The sequence below is a fragment of the Triturus cristatus genome, chromosome 3_1 (assembly GCF_964204655.1).
Source record: "Triturus cristatus chromosome 3_1, aTriCri1.1, whole genome shotgun sequence".
NCBI lineage: Eukaryota > Metazoa > Chordata > Amphibia > Caudata > Salamandridae > Triturus > Triturus cristatus.
This window is the reverse complement of record NC_140583.1, coordinates 721,431,283-721,454,352: the sequence shown is the minus strand read 5'-3', so window position 1 is coordinate 721,454,352 and position 23,070 is coordinate 721,431,283. Positions and strand designations below refer to the sequence as shown.

At 45.1% G+C, this 23,070-nt stretch overlaps 1 protein-coding gene across 5 annotated transcripts in view; it reads right to left on the bottom strand.

Annotated features, from left to right (window-relative positions):
- The window catches only part of PHRF1 (PHD and ring finger domains 1), a 497,237-nt gene that overhangs the window by 211,076 nt on the left and 263,091 nt on the right, over positions 1-23,070 (bottom strand). For all 5 annotated transcript variants that reach the window (XM_085644828.1, XM_085644832.1, XM_085644830.1 and 2 more), the window contains exon 13: positions 10,211-10,377. In XM_085644828.1, the coding sequence (XP_085500954.1) occupies positions 10,211-10,377 (167 nt within the window). The remainder of the gene's footprint in view (positions 1-10,210; positions 10,378-23,070) is intronic.

The following is a 23,070-nucleotide window of genomic DNA, read 5'->3' as shown; positions in this document are numbered from 1 at the left end:
CTGATTGAACTGCGGTTGAGCCACCATTGAATGTCTTAGTCTCCTCTAAAACCTAGATGGAATCCGAAAGATTCCCCTGTGCTGGGCCCACTGAGACTTCAGATTTCACTGCAGAGCCCGAATAGGTCATCTTGCAAACTAGACTAGCAGGATGCAAAGAGGCCCAAAGCGTCAGAGCTCACCAAGACTCAGGACTGAAGCTAAAAACATCAGGATCATAGTCTGAACGCCTTGGACTTGTCATGGTGGAGCGAAGGTCCGAAGCTGCACCACATCCACGCTGGCTTCAATTTAAAGGAGTTTCAGCGAATGTGTCAGGTGTGACTTCAGTGCGTTCATTGTGAGCTCAAATGGTGTCAGGAGGTTAGCTATTGTTTGGAGGTGGTCCAAGACTGTGGGGTGCCAGCCTTTAACAGACAGTGTTCAAGGTAAGGAAAACTGGGACCCACAAACATCAAAAGTATGTCGCGACCACTGCCATCACTTTCATGAACACCTGAGGGGCTCTAGGATGGCTGAAGGGGAGAACAAATTGAAAATGCTCTTTGAACCGCAAGCAGCGTCTGTGGGCCTTCAGGATGGGAACATGAAAGTAAGCGTCTTGTAGGTCCAAAGCTAAAATACGCTCACCTGGATCCAAGTTAGACAGAACCTGGAGAAACCGGAGCATCTTGAATTTGCATAAGCACAAGAAAGCATTTAGAGAGTGGAGATCTAAAACACGACAACGATCTCTGTCCTTTTTCAGCACAAGGAAATAACAGGAGTGAAAAGCAGTTCTATTTCCTGCGCAGGGACCCTCTCAATGAGTCCATTGACAAAAAGAGCCTGCATTCCTGAAGCAAGATGGATAAGTGCTCCTCTGAGAAATGTTCTGTTGTGGGTGTGAGGTGCGGTGAGTCTGAAAGGAATGGCAGGGCATAGCCTTGGTCGACAATCTGGAGGACCCATTGCCGGATGTTCTATTTATCAACCTTGGAGGAAATAAAGGATTCTCCCTCTCACAAGGAGGTTGTGTGCTGCTACAGCCAAACTAAAGCGGCTTGGAGGCTGATGCAGGAGTGGAAGGGGATGGGTAAGTTTGATGCTCTTGTTGGCCTGGGTGCGGTCTGCTTGATGCCCGCCCTGACCCTAAAAGGAATGGGGTGCCTTTTGTAGGAGTTATGGCCATTGGGATGGTCGGTATGACAATCCTCTGGAGTGGCCTCAAAAGAAGTGAAAGTGGTGAGGATATTGTCTTGCAGGATTAGAAAGGCCTATGGAACGCACCATAACTTTCTTTAAACCATTTCAATGCCAAATCAGCCTTCTCGGGAAACATGCGAGACACATTGAACGGCACGTCCATCAAAGAGACTTGCATATCCCCAGAGAAGCCAGTGGATCTCATTGAAGCATGCCACCCAAGCACCACAATAGTGCCAAATGCTCTGCCCAAGGCATCAGTAGTGTCCAGTCCAAAGCGTAGCATGTTCTTTGCTGGGTCCGGACTATCTTGGATGGTTTGAGCCAAAATGGCCAAACATTCTTTGGGGACTGCCTCCATGATCTCCCAAACATGTTCCAAAAAGCTTGGGTATATCTCCACAGCAAGCAGTTGGCACTGACCGACTGAAAGGCTAGGCTGGCATAGAAAAACATTCGCTTTCCAAAAGATTAAAGACATTTCAAGTCGGTCGGGAGTCATCTTGGGGAAGTAGCTTGAACTACCAAACTTTCAGATGTAGGGTGCTGCATCAAAATCAGGGTTCCCTGGAGCTGGCCTGTGGCGTCTGTCAACCTGACTGTTCTGTGGAGGACAGGAACAGTGCTTAGACCAGGAGCCTGTAAGGGTGTCAGTCAGGGCATCATTAAATGGGAGTAGTGGTTCAGATGAAATTTGTCACGGTTGCAAAACTTCTGTTAGGACACTGGTTTTAGCATCCATAGTGGGCAATTGTAAGTCCAAAACCCCTGCCGCATGCCTCATCACTACAGTGAAGGAGGCATTCTCTTTTGTTGGTGGTTCAGGGGAGAACCCAACCCAGTGTCATGGGAAGTGAATTTAGTACTCAGGTGCTCCTTCTCCTAGTATTCAGCGGCTACAAATACCACTACAACCTTGTCCAGGTACAATCCATGTTTCCAATTTAAGAAGGGCACACTGTATAGTAGAACAGATTGACACTTATTCAAAGTTGTGATTTAGGATATCTCTTTATTCTTCATCAAATAAGACGTAAGAGCCAACATATTTCATTCGTATGCAACAATAGGGAACTTCTTCAGGGCAAACTTAATGTATGCGTCTTATTGTAGTTTCACTTATACGTCCACTGATCCTGTGAGCTTACTACTTCGTGCAATCAATTCACATGATAATGAAGCTGCATATCCTATATGTTGTCAATCACACAATGCACAAAGTTAATGCTCATGTTTGAGTCAGAATGAACTGGCGCAGAGGTGCGTCGGTACGGCATTGAGATGCAACGTCGACAGAGGCCGAGATGGATTCAATTATGAGTCGGAGTTGACAAACGACAGTCACCCTCCCCGGCATGAATTCTGGTGCCAGAATGGAGGTTGGCAGCAGCATCAGAGCGAAACCAGAGGTGGGTTCTGGAGGCACAGATGGCCCTGAATGCAAACCTGCCAGCAGCATCCTGAATGGGTCTCCTTCAATCCTTGGGACCCAAAGGTGTGCCAGAGAGAGATGGAAGGGTGTAGAAAATTCACAACATGGCCTCTCTGAAGGCCTCAGTCGCTGGGAGGTCGCCAATGAACCCGGAAGCTCTGGGTGCATCAGATTTAGTTAAGTAATTAGGTCTTTGGAAATGAATCGAGAGTGAGACAGCAAGGCATCCTATCATTCTCTCACGTCCTCAGGTTGAGGGTTGCTGGACTGAAATACAGATTGGCCTTCTTGTGCTTTCACTTAGATTTCGACTTACCAGAAGACTTCAAGTTAAATGATGCCCTGTTGCAGGAACAGAAACGGGTCCATGCCCTCCATTTCGAGTGGGACTTTCAAAGCTTCTTTTGGTGTTCGGCGATATACAGCATGGCTTCTCATTCCAGGATCACCTTTGACTTCACACGGACACATTCCATGCAAGACATGGACTTGGGCGCCAAACCCAAACGGAGGCAGGCCACATGGAGCTTTGTCACATAAATCTATTTGCAACAGTCCCTACAAGGCATAAATCTTGTACTATAGTAGGGGACATAGCTTACTTGCACACTAGAAAAAAAACTTTAGAACGGACTAGAAAACAGTTAGGCATGAACGAACTCCAAATCTGCCCCTGATGCACAGAAGTAAAGGAACTGACATCAGCATGCAGGGGTGCCACTAATATGCAGCTGTTTTTGTCACTTTTGGGGTGGAACAAAGTTGCTGAGGACCACACAAAGCCACCTGGCGGGCAAGAACAATGCTGTTTATAAGTATCCATCAGAAATTGCACTTGATTCATCCCCTTTACCAGCTAATAGTATAAATATAGGAAAACATGAAAATGACTGTGTGACAGGTGCGCTGACACTTAGGCCTGACATTTGGTAAACTCTTTGAGCTGTTGCTACTCCAAATGTTAGAACTTTGCATTGATAATTAACTCCACTTACCACAAACCTCAGGCACAGCCAATGTGTTTGATGGATAAGAATGTGAATATATACATCTTTCAAGTCAAGGAATGTCATGTAGTTTACCAGTAGTCAGGAGTGGGATGACATTTTGCAGAGTGATCATTTGAAATGACTAGACGTTAGGTAATGGTTGAGAGCTGAAGTATAAAACTGCCCTTAATGTCATTTTTAGGAATGAGGAAGAATATGGGGTAAACTCCTTGTCCTCATTGATATGTTAATGTAGTGCCAATATTACAATAGCGTCTTCATGTAAAATGCTTGCACCTCTTCCAATAAATCCAGCAGATCTGGAAGGATGGTGTGAAACCCAAGCAATACCTCTGAGAACTGGTAGATCACATCCACTGAGCCAAGGTTATTTCCTCCAAATGAGGAAGGTATAACCCCAGGCTTTCCACAAAAAGTGTTGGGAGGTCAGGGTGTATGAGAGGATGATCTCTGTTTAGCGGTAGAGGGGCCTCTGCCATGTGCAGCTTTGGACTTTCCCATTCCGCTGACATGAGTGCTGTCCCCCTTAAAAGGCTGCTTGCTATTATTTTTTGCCTTGCAGTAGACTGGAGTGACTACTGTCAAGAAATGTGGCTCTTTGTTGTTGTTGATGTTGGAGGACACCCAAAGTCTTTATTTTCTCTAACTTTTCTTACACTTGTGATTCAGAGAGGTGTTGACCACTGGACATATTCTTGTTGAACCACTGGGCTAAATCAGCAATTCAAGGTTATGCATGACAACTTAGCAAAAAACTGCTTATTTGTCTAGAAGCTGTATCCACAGCATCTAGAGGGTGTTGGATATGATTTGCCCTTGCCAATAATGTAACTTTTTTTTTGCACATTTGAAGGAGATGTTGCATTAAGTCCATGATCTCCACCCATTGATATCGGTTGTATCTTGTGCGTGAAGCCACTGAATTTGTACTACATAGCTGCATAAAATACAGTAGTTCTTAGCAGCAGCCGCAATTTTTTAATTTCTTTATCCGGTGAGGAGAGAATCTTCTGATCCCTGCATATGTGGCCTTTTCCTAAGAGCATGGACAACTAGAAACCCTGTGGCACATGATTTTTGATGTAAATTGAGTCCTGTGGAGCTGAATATTACCAGTCTGACCAAAACAGGGTCCTTGAAGTTTTCCATTGCACACTTCGGGCCGGATTTAGATCTTGGCGGGCAGGTAACTACGGAACAACGGTGACGAATATCCCGCCTGCCGAATATCCCGTCTGCCGAAATATAAACCCATTATATCCTATGGGATTTATAGTTCGCCGGATGGGATATCAGTCACCGTCGTGACGGAGTAACCCGTCCGCGAAGATCTAAATCAGGCCCATAACCATTGTCTTATCTGAAAATCATTCACTCTTTTCTCTGTGAGCAGCTGGATGTGGTGACAGGCAGCCACCCTTGCTATTACTGCATAATAAGCCAATGGTGCGGAGTGTTTATTAAGAATTCTGGATCTGAATGCACAGAATGCATTTAAACATTTTAGTGTGGAGGAGAGTAAATAGGAAAATATCCGTCCCCGTTACTCTGAAATTGAAATGCAGAATTGATGCAGAGAAACAACAAATTAGTAGAAAGATATTTGAGCCGAATGGCAATAAAAAGAATGTAAGTGTACTCTGTGTCTCAGTGCATTGTGGGTTTCAGGGAATGAACCATGAGTCTATGTGAAACCGAAACTCCTTCCAAGAAAAACAACTTGTACAGATCCAAGCGCATCAATAAATGGCAGGAGTATAAACGGCATGTGATCTACAAGTATCATCATGAACACCTATTTTGCTTTATACATGTTTGTCAGTCATTTATGGTTTAGTAATCGAATGGACAGCATCTCCTGCTCCTTCCTTCCACCTCTCCCAGCCACCCTCTGACTTCTTCTCCCACACTGCCTCCTTATTGCGCTCGCTGTACGTTACTGTACCAACACGGAGCACTGCTGCTCGGTCTCTCATTAAAATTACTTTGACCTTTGCCCTAAGGGGTCTTGAATCTTAATTTAAACATCCTGTCCTGATGATGGTTTCATAAATTCATCTTGGTTGAGACAGAAACATCGACACTCTAACCCATTTCCTATTAGTCTCTGTTAAGATTAAAATCTGGGAGATTTTTGTTCCTATGCCTAGGACATTCACCAAACAATATACTCTTAGGAATGGGCTATTGTACATTGATAACTCGAATAAGCTAACGGTCTAGAATTTCTTTTCTGTACTGTTATCAATGTTGTTGAAGTATCTTCTCATGTTTGAACCCCTAATGAAACCACTTTTTTTATGATTGAAAAATATAAAGATACTCCCAGTTGCGCTGATTTATTTCTTAGCTTACAGAACCGATCTTATTTTGCATTGAATTGGTTTCCTTACGTCATGACCAGACGTTTAAAAAATAATTTGAGATTGTACATGAATTTTTTTTCCAAATATATCCCTTGTAGGCATCTTTACCTGACACTACCATTGCATATATGTGCCTATAAAATGACAATGACTTTTTCTATTTACCATTCCACGATGGACTGGCAACAAGGCAAATGGCGGCCTGGTCCTCTAAAAAATAAATAAAAACAAGACTGCATAGGTGTAGTGGCAACGGAGGAACCAGTACAGGGAGTGGATGAGGGGTTTAAGTAAAGCAAATAAAGGCAGGTGAGAGGAGATGGGGAAGCACCACAGAGAGTGGGGGTGCAGCAAATGAGGAAGAAAGAAAAATGGGAAAGAGGAGAGAAGCTCACTAGGAGAGTGCAACACAGAGCGCAAGGCTGGGGAAGAATAACACAAGAAGACAGCTGAAAAAACATTCACTTTCATGGAGTGCTTGAAAAAAAGAAGGGAAAAAAGTACACCAAAAGTGAGCAGAAGAAAGATAAAAGCCAACCACTCAGACATTGCAATGAGGCTATATTCAAGGTGAGGGGCAAACACAAGATGAACAAGCTAGGATAAATAAAGCCATCAAACAAGAGGCAAGCAAATGAGTGACAAAGCCAACCAATGGTAAACAATGGGCGGGCTGCAACCCTCTGTACATTCTTCAAAAGCACACAAAAGATCTTTCACAGCTTGACAGTCTGAATTGTCTGGTAAGTTCGACCTAAAAACGGTTCAAGCGCAGTCCTCAGACTCTTTTTGTCCCACATGGTGCATTAATCCCCGATGGTGTAACTTGGCAGAGGAACAAATGGAGTACTGCCACGTTGATTATCACACTACGGGCTGTCAAGCAAGTCAGTCCAAGCTCCTTTTACACCCATGTCTCCAAAGTGAAAGCAGCTCTTAACTGTAGAAGTCCATCATCTGAACACATGTTTTCAGGTCTCCAATTGTAGCACACAGAGTGGAGAAAACCGGGGATTCGGCCACAAGAAAACCATGATGAGGCTGAAACACAGTGAGCCCGTTGACCTCCTGTGGCACTACAGGAGGTGGCACAGTGGACGGAGGTGGGCACGTGAAAGCGCTGGAGAACTGGAGTGACAGACCAGTGAATGCCTTGCATTACTGACATTCTGATGAATTGCTATGCCCAACTTGTATCTTGCCTCTACGTGAAAAGCATGGAGAGTAAACACAGACGTGCCACCATTGCTTCTTTCCTCAATGAAAAAAGAAAGGCTTGGGGACTTGGACTGTTTAAAAAAAAATTTAAAAAAAGTTAAAAAGCTTCTGCAAGGGATTCTCCTATTAAATGGGAGGAGATGCACTGCCAACGATCTATATAAATGAGCAAGCTTGGAGGGTGAGGGAGTGCTTATGTACCTTCCCAGCATGGGACAGGTCCATGAATTCTTCACTTTATTTCAATCAGTACTTCCTTTGTGTCTGAGAAGTGGCCAGCGAGAGCTGCTGGTACTTGCACCTTGCTGACAGGTGGAACAGCAGAAAATTGCGAAAAAGGAGTACACCCTCAAAGTCACTTCACAAGTTGCCATGAGATAAAGTGAGATATGAAAGGTTTTTTTCTTTAACCCAGATATCAATTTGTAGAGCGCACAATCAAATTGAATTTCCTACAGTGTCTAGCGATTTGCAATAGAATCAATTTTAAGAATTAAAAAAAGTTATTACAGCATGCAAGGATTGAAATGGATTCTTTGCAGGTCACATACAGCCGTTTGTAGGGGTGCATACCACTGATCTCTTTTACCAGGTTTTAATTTGTAACCTGCAGGCTACAGAAAGAACTTTCCCAAAAAATCAGCCTACGGTGTTATCTTCAAAACAAATGTTACAAAAAATGTAAAACTTCCATGCACCTCTCACATGAGAGATGGTCCTTCTGTAATACAACTGTTGTCTTAAAACGTATTTTGTAAACACTAACAAAAGTATTGTTTGCACTAATTTATAAAAAAGGATTAGTCTGTTTTTCGAAAAGTTGGTACAAGATTGGATTATACCCACTTAAATTCATAGAAAATAAACACTGAAAACAGGAAAGCCTAGGTTTCAATAATTGCCATCATAGTATCCTGTACATACAACCAGCTGGGAGAACTGATGTAAAGACAGAGGCAGATAGCCCTGATGCTCTGCCCATTTTTTGTTACACTAATAGTAAATAATAGTTTATTATTCACTGTTAGTGTAATACAAATGGAGCACCACGACCTAGAACAAGACCTTCAGGAGCAGATGCAAGTACATCTTTTGAAATATATGTAGTGTGCGTGCTTGTGGGTGAGTAGGTCTGTGTGCAAGAGAGCATGTGTTTGTGAGCTAATTTCTGTATGTACGAGCCTGTGTGATAGGTAGCGTATGTCGATAAATTAAATTGAATGTAAGTGAGTAGGAGTGACTCAAAATGAGTGGAAATGTGAGTGCACGTCAGCTAGAAAGTACGAGTGGGTGAGAGCTGGAGTGAGTGTGAATGACAGTAAGAATGTGTGAAAATAAGGGAGTATGAGTGAGAATGACTGTGCAAGTGAGTAAGTATGATTGACTCAAAGTAAGAATGAGTGAGCGCGAGTACAAGATAGTGAGTGAGAATACATGAGTGCAAGTGAGAATAAATGATGGAGGAAGAATGTGAGTGAATTTAAGTAAGCGTCAGTGAAAAAGTGGTGTTATGCTTGCTACTGCTGCTGGTATAATGGAGGCGATTTTTGACATAAGGGGGCATCCATAGCACATTCTGAAAACAACTGAGCGAACTGCTAGATGAATGAATGCCCTTCCAGAGCCTATGATTGTTTAGCCAATTTATATGAAAATTGTGTTTTTAATATACTAATTTAACATTTTCTCGGTGGGAGGACCCCTACGATCCACCTATAAGAGGTCTGGCTCACTAATATTAGAGTATTACATCTCACCATTATCAAAGATCATGTCAGCACTAAGGTGGTTTCTAAAATGGTTATTTCTCTTTTTTGTCTTGCTAATCATGCAGTTATTACTGAACTTCAGCGATGTCAATTAGCGATGTCGTGGGACACCACATTCTAGGGTCATAGGTCATATGACATCACTTGCTGTGATACAATTAAGGTTAAAGGGTGTGTGTGTGGTGTCACTTCCACTACCCCTGGCATTTTGTTGAATTGAAAGCACATGGCTGAAAGTCAGACATCTCATCTGACATGCCTGGACTATCAAAAAAGAAAAACAGTAGCAGGAATTAATGTTCAATGAAAACATGGCCCAAGGACTGAATCTTTTTTTTTAAAGCAAGGCAACTTATTTTTGATTGTACTGCTCCATTTCACAAGCAGTTCCACAGTCAGTGTATTAAGCACTCACGTTCTCTTGAAAAGTCTAACTGTGGCACATCTATGGTATGATATCCCATTTCTTATTGCACAGTCCAAACAAGGATTTCTTAAGCATGAAACGGAAGAATTACCTACATTTTATTTTGTTGACAAGTCAAGTTTGAAAATTCAACACATTCCTGACATATCTGAAACTAGATGGGTTTGAGGAGACCGTATTAAGCACATGATCACTTTTGAATTTAAGTACTAATTTAAGTTATTTTGTAAAACCATTTGCACTAAGCAAAGAGGCCTTTAGAGGTTTCCATGTTGACTCATTGGGATGCTACATGTCTTGAATCAGGTGCCTGCTAACTGTGTTTAAATTGGACTCTGCATATTGAAAGCAAATGGCAGTATACCACTCTCAGTACATATGGAAGCAGACAGTAGCAAACAGATTCCAAAACCAAATTATGACAGACAACAAAGCTGAGGTGCCCAATCTGAAACTTCAAAAGCAGAGGCTTGAGCTAGTACCTGTAATGGTACCTTATAAACATTTCCAATATGGAGCCCAAACTGTAGGTTACTGAACAGCATACTAACCATTTTATTTATTTTCAATAAACTTAACAAGTACTGTTAGTCCTAGCTGCCAACAAAATGCATAAACAAACCAACTTCAGAAAAATATGTACAGTATTTACTCAGCATCCCTTTCACCAAACACTTAAGAACATGTCAGCTGAATCTGCAGCGTTATACAAACTTTGCTGACATTTGACATCAGTACCCCATGCAGTCACTGGTTATAACCCTATGTGGACCATCAGCTGCTGCCTAGAATAGCTGTCTCACCTGATTTCTTTGCCAGCAAAGATCCATCTCTATTAATGACTATGTCTGAGCTGTTCATCATGAGCCTGCTCTGATCGGACAAGATGCTTCCCAGAAGGTCTGGTACAGCTGCTGACGTGGCTGCAGCTGGTCCCACATGTTCACGGGTCGGAGCAGCCAAAGCTCTCCTGAAAAAATGAAGATGATTAAGGACAAAAGCAAAAAAACAGTACATACCCTATCGTGCCACGCCACTGCAAAGGATGCAAGCAGTGTTTTGGGTTCCCATTCTAAACCACATCATAGACAAAATAGGAGCTCGTCATGATACATGAAGCCCTAATAGTAGTTTTATGTATTTAAATATTCAGTACATTCTTTTGTGTCCTCCCATATGAATTAGTCTGCATGTCTGAATGAACCGGTGAATTTTATGCTAGTCCAAATGACAGAAAAATGTGTAAACCTGAAGGTGCGCTTAGTTGTATTTCTGTATATAGTGGAGTATGTCTACCTCTGTGGTTCGCTCCGCTTATCTGTACGTTTTCTGACATTTGTTTCACTCTGTCTCTATAAGGAGCACAACATTACATTTCTAGGTTTCAGAAAACTTGAAAAGGATGAATGTACATAACTACAACTGAGCTACCTACACATAAAGGATAATGTTACTTACTCAGTAAGCATCTGTTCTTGGCCTGCAGAGCTGTAGTCACATGCTTTGCATACTCCTGCCATCTAGTGTTGGGTCCGAATGTTTGTAAGTTGTTATTCTTCGAAGAAGCCTTTCCTAGTCATGAGGTAAGGTGACTCCTCCTTTCGGTGATAGTGCGCAAGGGCATCGACTCCATTGTTAGATTGTTTTCCTGCAAGAGGGTGAGAATGGAGTAAGAAAGTGTAGTATATAGATTTCAATGTGTATAAATGTATAATGAAGAACTGCAACAACTATAGCTAGCTGGGTAGGCGGGTGAGAGCATGTGAATCTACAGCTCTACATACCAAGAACAGATGCTTACTGCGTCAGTAACATTATCAGTTCGAGGCATGTCTGCTGTAGATACACATGCTTTGCGTAGACTATAAAGCAGTATACTCCCAAAGCGGTGGCTAACCTGTAGATGTTGCAGTTGTTTGAAAAAGTGTTTTAAGCGCTGCTTGGTCTACATTAGCTTGTTGACGTGCTAACACATCTACGCAATAGTGTTTGGTAAATGTGTGTGGTGTAGACAATGTAACCGCATTACATATGTCAGTTAGCGGAATATTACCTAAAAAGGCCACAGAAGGCCCTATTTTGCGAGTGAGATGCGCTCTAGGGGGAATACTTAAAGTTTTTGGCTTTAGCATAGCACGTTTTAATTCATTTAACAATCCATCTGGCAATACCAGATTTAGAGATAGCATTGCCTTTGTGAGGTGCAGCAAATGCAACAAACAGTTGGTTTTGAGAAAGTCTTGTCTTATGTAGTACAGTAAAGCTCCTTTAACGTCAAGAGTGTGAAGAGCGCATTCTGCTACAGAATTAGGTTGAGGAAAGAAAACTGGTGAATCAACCGATTGGTTTATGTGAAAGGCAAAAACTACTTTGGGAAGGAATTTAGGGTTGGTGCAGAGAACTATTCTGTCTTTGTGTAGTTGAAAGAAGGGTGCTTCTAAAGTTGATGCCCGTAGCTCACCAACTCTCCTCAGTGATGTGATGGCAATGAGAAAAGAAACTTTCCAGGAGAGGAATTGCAAAGGGCACTTGTGCAATGGTTCAAAAGGTGGACCCATGTGCCTTGTGAGGGCAATGATAAGATTCCACAATGGGGCAGGAGGGATCCGTAGTGGTATTACTCTTTTTAAGCCTTCCACAAAAGATTTAATTACTGGAACTCTGACTAGTCACAGATGTTGCCTATTTTGTAAGTAGGCAGCTACTGATGCAAGGTGCAAATGAATAGATGTATACGCCAGTCCTGTTCGCTGTAAATGTAACAGGTAACATATAATGTTTTGTATGGAAGCATCTAAAGGATGAGGTTGTTGTTATAGCAGTATAAAAAATCTTTTCCATTTTACTGCATAGCAAGCTCTGGTGGAAGGCCTTCTTGCTTCTTTTAGAATAGTCATACAGTCTGGTGGTAAATTTAAATAACCAAATTCTATGACTTCAAGAGCCAGATCGCTAGATTTAGTTCCTTGGGATTTGGATGTCTGATTTCACCATGGTTCTGTGTGAGGAGACTGGAAGTGATGTGTAGCTTTTGATGTGGAACTATTGACCGCTCCAACAGGGTGGTGTACCATGGTTGACGGGTCCATGTGGGAGCTACAGAATTAGTGTGAGGGATGTTTGCCTGAGCTTCTGAACCACACACAGAATGAGCAGGAGAGGCAGCAAGGCGTAAGCAAATATCCCTGACCAGTTCATCCATAGGGCATTGCCCCTTGAGAGTGGGTGTGGGAACCTGGAGCCGAAGCTTGGGCATTTTGCGTTTGACTGTGGCGAGCAGGTCTATCGGTGGAAAACCCAATTGTTGAAAATAGGGAAGGAGAACTTTGGGATTTAGTTCCCACTCGTGAATTTGCTGTCTCCTTCTGCTAAGAAGTTCGGCAATTTGATTGTTTACTCCTGGGAGATGTTCAGCCAGAAGATAAATCTTGTGATGAGTTGCCCATTTCCAAATGGCTTGAGCAAGTGTTGACAGTTGAAGAGAGTGTGTCGCCCCCCGCTTGTTCACATAGTACATTGCTGTCATGTTGTCCGTTCGGACTAAGATAGTGTTGGTGATGAGGTGAGTTTGAAAAGCTTTGAGTGCCAGAAAAACTGCTAAAAGCTCTAGGTAACTGATGTGGAGAGCCTCGTGCTTGGTGCTCCACAGTCAACCCTTAAGATGAGCCCCCCCCCAACCTGTTAGAGATGAGTCTGCTGTGAGCACTATCTGTGGAATAGGGTCGATGAACGGATGGCCTGTTGATACGTTTTGTGGGTTCTACCACTGCAGAGAGCAATGGGTACGAACGTCTACAAACACCTGATCGGTTAATTGACCCTGTGACTGATTCCAATGACATGCTAAGCACTCTTGTAGCGGGCCATGTGAAGCCTTGCATGGGGTACAATTGCGATGCAAGACGCAATCATTCCCAGCAGTTGCATGAACACTCTGGCTGGTAAAGCTTGGCTGGGTTGAAACTGGGTTGAAACTGTAGTCTCATAGCCTGAATATTGTGAATTCTGGCAACTTGGGATAAGTTTGAGCTTTGACTGTGTCTAGACTGGCTCCTAAGTAACACTGCATCTGTGACAGATGCAGGTGAGATTTTAGACCATTGATGGTTAACCCCAGTTGATGAAGTAGATCTATTGTGATCTGTGTGTGTGTGTGTGTTGTAGACAGTTCCTGTGTGAGCAGGCTTTGATAAGCCAGCCGTCTAGATAGGGGAAGATGTGAATTTGTTGTCTTCTGAGATGAGCAGTGTAATCACTTCAAAGGGAAGCACCTTGAATTGGTAATGCTTGCCCACTATCACAAATCTGAGGTATTTGCGATGAGCCGGATGAATAGAAACGTGAAAATACGCGCCCTTTAAATCTAGGGTAGACAAAGTCCGCTCTTTGTAAAGGTGGGAGTACCTGTTGGAGTGTCACCATGTGAAAGTGCTCTGACAGTATGGAATATGCTACTTACCAGTATTTATTTATTTTTGAAATTTGTAAAGTGCAACATATACCCGTGGGCGTCTTGGCGCTATGACTCAGCTAAAGCCTCCCAGGAGACGGAGCGAAATATAAAGAATAATGGGGTACAGAAAGCAGCTACTGATCAAAGAGCCAGGTTTTCAACAATTTCCTGAACTGAAACAGCGTAGATGTAGATCTAATCACCAAAGGAAGAGTGTTCCAAAGTCTGGCCGCAGTGCTAGTGAAACATCGATCTCCCCAAGTGACAGTCTTTGAACGTGGCACCGCTAGTTGATAAAGATTTTTTGATCTTAGTTGACGGGTGGGGCGATAAAAGAAGAGCTTCTGTTTAAGAAACTCCGGCCCTAGCTGATGGAGGGCTTTAAACGTGTGACACAACGTTTTAAACCTGATTCGATTTTTAACCGTCAGCCAATGATAGCTCCTGATTGCTTGCGTAATGGGTTTAAATTTGGGGGTCCCAGATAGCAGCCTTGCCGCCGCATTCTGGATCAGTTGTAACTTGGCGACCACCCGACATTGAGCGTTCGCGAATAAACCATTACAGTAGTCCAGGGATGACAATATCAGAGAGCTCACTACCGTCTTCCTAGCAGTTTCCGGGAGAAAGGGAATTATTTTTCTTAAAAGTTTAAGTTTATGAAATGCTGAGGAAGCTATTTGGTTGGCGTGATTGACAAAGTTTAAATTCTCATCAAAGATGACGCCTAAATTCCTAACCTTCTGAACAGGGGTTGGTATCGTTCCAAGTAATGGAGGCCACCAAATAGAGGACCATATGGGTGATAGTTTACCAAAGATAATCACCTCAGTCTTCTCGGAGTTCAGTCTTAAGCAATTACAGTCCATCCACTCCTTAATGGCCAGCATACCTTCCTGGAACTGGGCCGCTACCCTTTCTCCGTCATGATTGATGGCTAGCACCAACTGAGTGTCATCGGCATAGATTGTAAGGTTCAACCGGTGGGTCTTAATGACCCTAGCTAAGTCCGACACATAGATGTTAAAAAGTGTCGGACTTAGGGAGGAGCCCTGAGGAACCCCACAGGGTAGCGCCAGGTCTGCCGATTTAAAAGGCCCCAATGTTACGGCCTGGGTTCTACCCGAAAGGAAGGAGGCAAGTAAGGCTCCAGCCTTGGAGTGAATGCCCAGCTCTGCGACACGGTCAATCAGGATGGAATGGTTGACCGTGTCGAAGGCCGCAGACAGATCCAAAAGAACCAAAACCGCCGTGCCCCCCCGGTCTCTGATGGCTCTGATGTCATCCGCAGCTTTAATAGTGCGGTCTACGTGCTATGCATTTTCCGGAAGCCGAACTGGGAATCGTCCAACAGGACGTTTTGTTCAATGTAGTCCGAAAGTTGATCATTCATAACTTTCTCGGCCACCTTAGCTAGAAAAGGCAGACTTGCAATGGGCCTATAGTTTTTCAGCAAATCTTTATCTAGGCCTGGCTTCTTAAGAAGTGGTTTTAGAAGCGTGTTTTTCAGCTTGTCTGGAAAAATCCCGGATTTAAACATTGCATTACAAAAGTATGCATCTGTTCTTGGCATGTAGAGCTGCAGATCTACACACTTGTGCATAGATCGCCATCTGGTGTTGGGCCCGGATGTTTGCAGTTTGTTTTTCCTCTTGGAAAGTCTTTGGAAGTCACGAGGTCGGTGACTCCTCCTTTGGATCGTATTGCGCATGGGCTTCGGCTCCATCCTCAGATTGTTTTTCGCCAGCAGGGAAAGATGGAGCGTAGTAATAACAGTGAAGATGCCCATGTGTGTGCTATCTAAATAAGATAAACTGGGACAGATACAGGTAGCCGGGGAGGCGGGTGGGCGTGTGTAGATCTGCAGCTCTACATGCCAAGAACAGATGCATACTGGTAAGTAGCATATTCCGTTCGAGGCATATGAGCTGCAGATTACACACTTGTGCATAGATTATATAGCAGTACCCACCGTTAGCGGCGACCACCCGTATCTGTTGCAGTGGTTTGAAATAATGTTTTGAGTACAGCCTGGCCCACACTAGCCTGTTGCTTAGTTTGCACATCTACACAATAGCGTTTGGTGAAAGTGTGCGGTGTTGACCAAGTAGCTGCTTTGCAGATATCATCTAATGGGATGTTCCCTAAAAATGCCATGGAAGCCACTATTTTTCGTGTAGAATGGGCTTTAGGGGGAATGGTTAGCGTTCGCTTTGCTTTATGGTAGCAGATTTGAATGCATTTTACACTCCACCTAGCTATCCCTGATTTTGAGATGGGGTTGCCTTTGTGTGGTGGAGAGAAAGAGACAAACAGTTGTTTGGTCTTACGGAAAGGTTGTGTTCTTTGAATGTAGTAGAGTAAGGCTCGTTTGACATCTAGTGTGTGAAGAGCCATTTCTGCAACGGTCTGTGGTTGCGAGAAAAATACTGGTAGTTCTACTGTTTGGTTTAGGTGAAAAGGAGAAATGACTTTAGAGAGGAATTTTGGGTTGGTACGGAGAACAACCTTGTTGTGGTGCATTTGGAGAAAAGGTTCTTGAATGGTAAGTGCTTGTATCTCACTGACCCTTCTAAGGGAAGTGATGGCTACAAGAAAAGCTGTTTTCCATGTTAGGAATTGAAGTTCGCATTTGTGCAGAGGTTCGAAGGGAGGCCCCATTAGCCTTGTGAGAACGATATTTAAGTTCCACACAGGTGAGGGTGGCACTCTGGGGGGAATTATTCTTTTAAGGCCTTTCATGAAGGCTTTAATGGCAGGTACTCTAAAGAGTGATAGATGTTGCCTGTTTTGTAGGTAAGCTGCAATAGCTGCGAGGTGTACTCGAATGGACGTATAGGCTAGATTGCACCTTTGTAGGTGGAGTAAGTAGCCTACGATGTGTTGAATGGACACGTCCAGTGGATTGATGGTGGTGTTATGGCAATAAACAACAAAACGTTTCCACTTGACGGCGTAGCACGCTCTAGTGGTAGGTCTTCTAGCTTCTCTGATGACGTTCATACAGTCAGGGGGAAGATTTAGGTACCCGAATTCTAGGATTTCAGGAGCCAGACTGCAAGGTTGAACTGCGCTGGGTCCGGGTGTTTGATCTCTCCATGGTTCTGGGTTAAGAGGTGCGGAGAGAGGTGTAGTTTTTGGTGCGGTACTAGCAGTGTGGTATACCACGGTTGTCTGGCCCACGTTGGAGCTACTAGGATTAGTGTGAGGGAGTGTTGTTGTAGTTTGCGCACCACTAGTGGAATGAGTGGGAGAGGCGGAAAAGCGTACGCAAATCTGCCTGACCAGTTCATCCATATCGCATTTCCTTTGAACTATGGGTGTGGGTATCTGGCGGCGAAGCTTGGGCATTTGGCATTTTCGTGGGTGGCGAAGAGGTCTATCTGTGGATGCCCCCACATTTGAAAGTACGGGTGAAGAACTTGCGGGTGAAGCTCCCACTCGTGGATCTGTTGGGTGTGCCTGCTGAGCAGATCTGCCACTATGTTTTGGACTCCTGGGACATGCTGAGCTAGGAGAAAGATTTTCTGGGGTATTGCCCATCTCCATATGCTCTGTGCTAGTTGAGAGAGCTGTGGAGAGTGTGTGCCGCCTTGTTTTTGAATATAATACATGGCTGTCATGTTGTCTGTGCGGATCAGGACTGCCTTGCCTGAAATTTGGGTTTGAAAAGATTTTAGGGCTAAGAAGATTGCTAGTAACTCCAGATGGTTGATATGGAGTAACTTTTGTTGAGATGTCCACTTGCCCTGTGTGGTGAGATGTAGTAGATGAGCTCCCCAGCCGGAGAGCGATGCGTCCGTTGTCAGTACTATTTGAGGAACCGGGTCCAGGAACGGTCGACCTTTGGAAAGGTTTGTGGTGTTCCACCACTGCAGAGAGCGATGGGTGCGACCGTCTACCAACACCAGATCTGTTAATTGACCCTGGGCCTGGTTCCATTGTTGCGCTAAGCACTCTTGGAGAGGACGCATCTGGAGTCTTGCGTGAGGTACTATGAAGATGCAAGAGGCCATCATCCCTATTAGTTGCATAAACACTCGAGCTGGAAGGGAGTGTTGTGCCATGAATTTTGTGCGTAGAGCTTGAATGCTTGCAATCCTGGCAGGATTGGGGTAGGCTAGTGCTCTTGAGGTGTCTATGGTGGCACCGAGGAATTGTTTTATGTGGGATGGTTGTAGATGGGACTTCTGGTGGTTTACTGTGAAGCCCAGTTGGTGGAGTAGTTGAATGGTGGTGGACGTGTGTTGTACACACTGATTGTATGACCTGGCTTTTATCAGCCAGTCGTCTAAGTATGGGAAGACGTGAATGTGTTGTCTTCGCAAATGTGCTGCCACCACTGCTAGGCACTTGGTGAATACCCTTGGCGCTGTTGTGACTCCGAACGGGAGCACTTTGAATTGGTAGTGTTGTCCGTCCACTAAAAATCTGAGGTACTTCCGGTGAGCTTTGTGCACTGGAATGTGGAAATAAGCGTCTTTTAGGTCTAAAGTGGTCAAAAAGTCGTTTTGGGAGAGGAGCGGAAGTACCTGCTGAAGCGTCACCATATGAAAATGGTCAGAGTGTATGTATGTGTTTAGGGGCCGGAGATCTAGGATGGGTCGCAGAGTCTCGTCCCTTTTTGGTATGAGGAAATATAGGGAGTAGACTCCCATATTTTGTTGGTTGGTAGGAACGGGTTCTATTGTCTATTTCTGTAGGAGGGAGATTACCTCCTGCTTTAGGAGTATTAGATGTTCTTGTGACATTGGGCGCTGCCTGGGTGGAATGTTTGGGGGGCGTAGATATTAGTTCTAGGCAGTAGCCTGACCGAATTATCTGTGTTAACCATTTGTCTGAGGTGATGGTAGCCCAGACAGGAAGGAAATGTTGGAGTCTGCCCCCGACCGGAGTGGAATGGTCTGGGGGGAGGGGGGAAGTCATTGTGTAGGCGGTGTTTGTTTTGCCTCTGCCTTTATTATTGTTACCCCTATAGCCGCCTCTTTGATAACCCCTTGTGAAGGTGGACTGAGTAGGGGATTTGTATGTAGTGGACACGGTGTCTGAGCAGTAGCCTCTAGACGTACTTCGAAAGGAAAAGCGGTGAAAGGAGCGTCTAGGAGGGTGTGACTGTAAGGCTCCCATGGATTTTGCCGTATCCGTATTCTTCATTTTTTCTAGGGTCTCATCCACTTTTGGACCAAATAGATGTTCCTGGTCAAAGGGATGGTTAAGGATGGATGGTTAAGGATGGAGGCTTGTACCTCCGGTTTAAACCCTGATATTCTTAGCCAAGCATGGCGACGGAGGAGGACGCTGGTATTGATGGCCCTGGAAGCTGTGTCCGCTGCATCTAGGGCACAACGTATGGAGGTGTTAGTAATAGTCTTACCCTCCTGAATTAGTTCGTTGGCCCTAGCTTTATATTTTTCAGGGAGGTGGTGCATTATGCTTTCTAACTCGTCATAATGTGCCCTGTCATATCTGGCCAATAGCGCTTGAGTATTGGCGATACGCCACATATTGGCTGCTTGTGACGCAGTGCGCTTTCCTGATGCGTCCAGTAGTTTTTACTCTTTGTCAGGTGGTGGTGCTTCGTCTGACGCCTGGGAATTTGCCCTTTTACGTGCTGCGGATACCACTAGAGAATCTAGTGGTGCTGGCCCTCTGATGTAGGAGGGATCTGTGGGGGCAGCTTTGTATTTTTTCTCGATGCGCGGGTTAATGACCCTGGCCCTCACTGGGTCCTTAAAAACTTCTGGCGCATGCTTTACCACTCCTTTGAGCATAGGCAATATGGAGGTAGACCTATGTGTGGTGTCAAATGTGTCGAGGAGGAATTCTTCCTCCACGGGGTCAGTATGCAAGTCTACCCCGTGATAGTGTGCTGCCCTTTGCAGTAGATGGTGGAACCCCAATGAGTCTTCCGGTGGAGATGGTCTGGAGGGGTAAAGATCATCTTGTGGGACGTTGGGGATATCAGGGATATTGTATTCGTCCCATGGGTCTGGGGATCCTGTAGGGATGGGGTCCCCTGTGGGTAGGTCCTGGGGCACATCCCTATGTCATCATATGGGTCCCCGTGATCATCATCGTGTGGAGAAGGGGTGGGAGAACGATGAGGTTGGGGTGGAGAAGGCGGAGGGGGTGGAGGTGGGGAAGGTGGAGGAGGTGGAAGAGGTGGGGAAGGTATTCTGAACGGAGAGGTAGCAGAGTCCTTCCTCTTTGGAGGTGGAGCAGGCTTCTCCAAATGTCTCTTTTTGGTAGACAGTGTCAAATGTCCAGTCTTTGGATCCTTGGTGAGTGTTTTTTGCAAGGGATCCGGTGTAAATAGGTCTGGTGAGGCTGGTCGGTCCGTCGGCGCCGGAGCCGTTGGCTTTTTAGGCTTTTCTGTGCCGGTTCGTTGTTTGGAACCCGGTTTGGGAACCTCCGGACGCTTGGTCGGCACCAAGATGGGTTTCGGCCTCGAAGTGTCGGTACCGGTGGCCTTGTGTGCTTTGGTCGGCACCGAAGGTGGTGTCGGTGGCGAAAAGTTGGGTTTCGACCCAGAGTGCTTCGGTGCGGGGCTCAGTGTCGATATGGAGGTCGGCTTCTTTTTCGGTGCCGAAGCGTGTTTATCGGCACCGATGGTAGGCTGGCTCGAGCCCGAGCCGCCGGAAGGCTTGCTTGGCTTCTTTACCGGGCCCGAAGGTGCGGTGTTGGAAGCAGTGTCCTTGGTCTTGCCTAGGCCCGGAGGCGAAGTTGTGACCGGAGCCTTTTTCGGTGCTGGCAGGGGGGGTGGGGGGGTGGGGGGGATCAGTACTCACGACCCTCTGCGCCAGGGTGATGTCCTCCACATCTGAGTGCGCTGCTTCGGAAGCGCTGACGAGGCCCTCATCGGTGTAACGCTCTGGAGCGTCGATGCCTTCTCCGAAGAGGTCGTCCGGAATCGTCGTGGAGGAGTGCGCCATAGTTCTTCTGGCTCTTCGGTCCCGAATAGTCTTTTTGGACCGGAAGGACTTACACGCCGGACAGTCTCGAGCCTCGTGTTCAGGGGAGAGGCAGAGATTGCATACCTCGTGGAGATCGGTGTGGGGAAATTTGGACCCACATCAAGGGCACTTTTTAAATGGAGTCCTTTCCATTAGCCAGGACCGGAGCTTGGAGAGGCCCGAAGGCCGCCGTCGATGACCGGTACCAACGGTCTGTGCCGATGAGAAGGCGCGTCGAGTGGGGGGAGATCGCGATCGAAACAATACCGCGGTTTGGGGTGAGGATTGCGCGTCGATCGTCGAACTGGAAGCTGTTCGGAACCGGAGCGTGAAGATTACATCCGAGCCCGATGGCGGAAAAAAACAATCTGAGGATGGAGCCGACAATGCGCAATACGATCCAAAGGAGGAGTCACCGACCTCGTGACTTCCAAAGACTTTCCAAGAGGAAAAACAAACTGCAAACATCCATGCCCAACACCAGATGGCGATCTATACACAGGTGTGTAATCTGCAGCTCATATGCCTCGAACATAACAGTTTAGCTCTCTGAGATCCAGAATATGTCTTCAGGAACCGTCCTTTTTGTGGATGAGAAAGTCTAGGGATTAAACCCCTGAGCCGTGGCACTGTATTGGAACCGGTTCTATTGCTTCTGTGTCCTTCATTTTCTCCAACGCCTGGTCGACGTTAGGACCAAATAGGTGTCCCTTATCAAAGGGTGTGTTATGGATTGATTGTTGGACTTCAGGTCAAAACCCTGAAATCCTTAACCAAGCATGTCTCCTGATCAGAATGCTGGTGTTAATCTCCCTAGCTGTGGTGTCTGCAGCATCCAGAGTACAGCGTATAGAGTAATTAGAAATGAGCTTAGCCTCATTTACTAAGTCTTGTGCCTAGCCTTATACTCATCTGGGAGATATTGGAGCAATTGCTCTATTTCGTCCCAGTGTACCCTGTCATACCTGGCTAGGAGGCTCTGCGTATTTGACTCATTATGTGGAGGAGGAGCATCTCCTGATGTTTGAGAATTCGCCTGCTTACAAGCATTAGATACTACTAGGAAATCAAACGGTAATTGTCCCTTTATAAATATAGGATCTGTAGGGGAGGCCTTCTATTTTTGTCTATCCTAGGAGTCCGGATGCGTGCTCTGACCGGGTCTTTGAAAATCTCATCAGCATGTCGCATCATGCCTTTAAGCATGGGAAGTGTCTGTGATGACCTGTGTGCAGAAGCTAAAGTCTCAAACAAAAAAAATCTTCTAGTGATTCTTTGTGCAGTTCAACCCCATTGTCAATGTGGAAATATGGATTTTTCTGGTCAGTTATGTCCCCTATCTTGGACCCCAACGGTTCTATGAGCATGTCACAAGTACATGTATGCTCCCTCCAGTTCCAGTAATGATGACGCAAACACATGTGCGTCCACCGTCAACATGTCCTCTGTCAGATCCGCCATAAATGGGCTGGATATTCCATTCCTAAATATGAAAGGCCACCGGCTTTATATGGTTCACTTATGCCATTTTACAGTCCAGGCAAGTAGGCCCTGATTCTGTCATCGAACTCCTTTTGCCTTCTGCCTCTGAAAGCTCCAGTTCAAACCTGCATCTGTGACCATGAACTTTGTCTCATTCTCTGCGCGGCTCACGAAGCCTGACATCAGCCTATTCTCTGCCAAGAACTGTATTTCACCTTCGAATTATCTGCTTCCCCCTCAGCCGATGCATTCCTGCCTAGTAGCTTAAGTAAACATTCTTCCAGTTACCAAGCAAAAAGGCCCATCTTCTCTGTCCTCATGCAAGTAATTCATAGCCCTGTTACCATGGAATATTCCTACCCCCTCGCATTCAGTGTAGACACCTAGACGCTTGTACACGCACGCACAGTCAGTATAGAATAGATTCTGTCCGAGAGTCCTTCTTTTGTGGATAACATAGTTCTTTAAACATAGGATGTTAGATATGATTTGGGATTAGGTTGACTTGACCCCCCAGACTTCCTGTCTCCACACGTAGAGCTAAATGTCAAGTCCCCGTCACCCCCTAGTTACACGTCAATTACACGTCAGACTGCTGCGCGCGCATCAATGCCAAGTATTATCTTATAGATCCACCTATGTATTACATCATAGCCAATCATGTTCCTTTTTACTCATTATTACACCCATTTTCGGTTACGTAGAACCAAACGTCAATGTCCCTATCAATTGTTACGCCTACTGTATTCACTTCATTATGATGTATGTATTATAA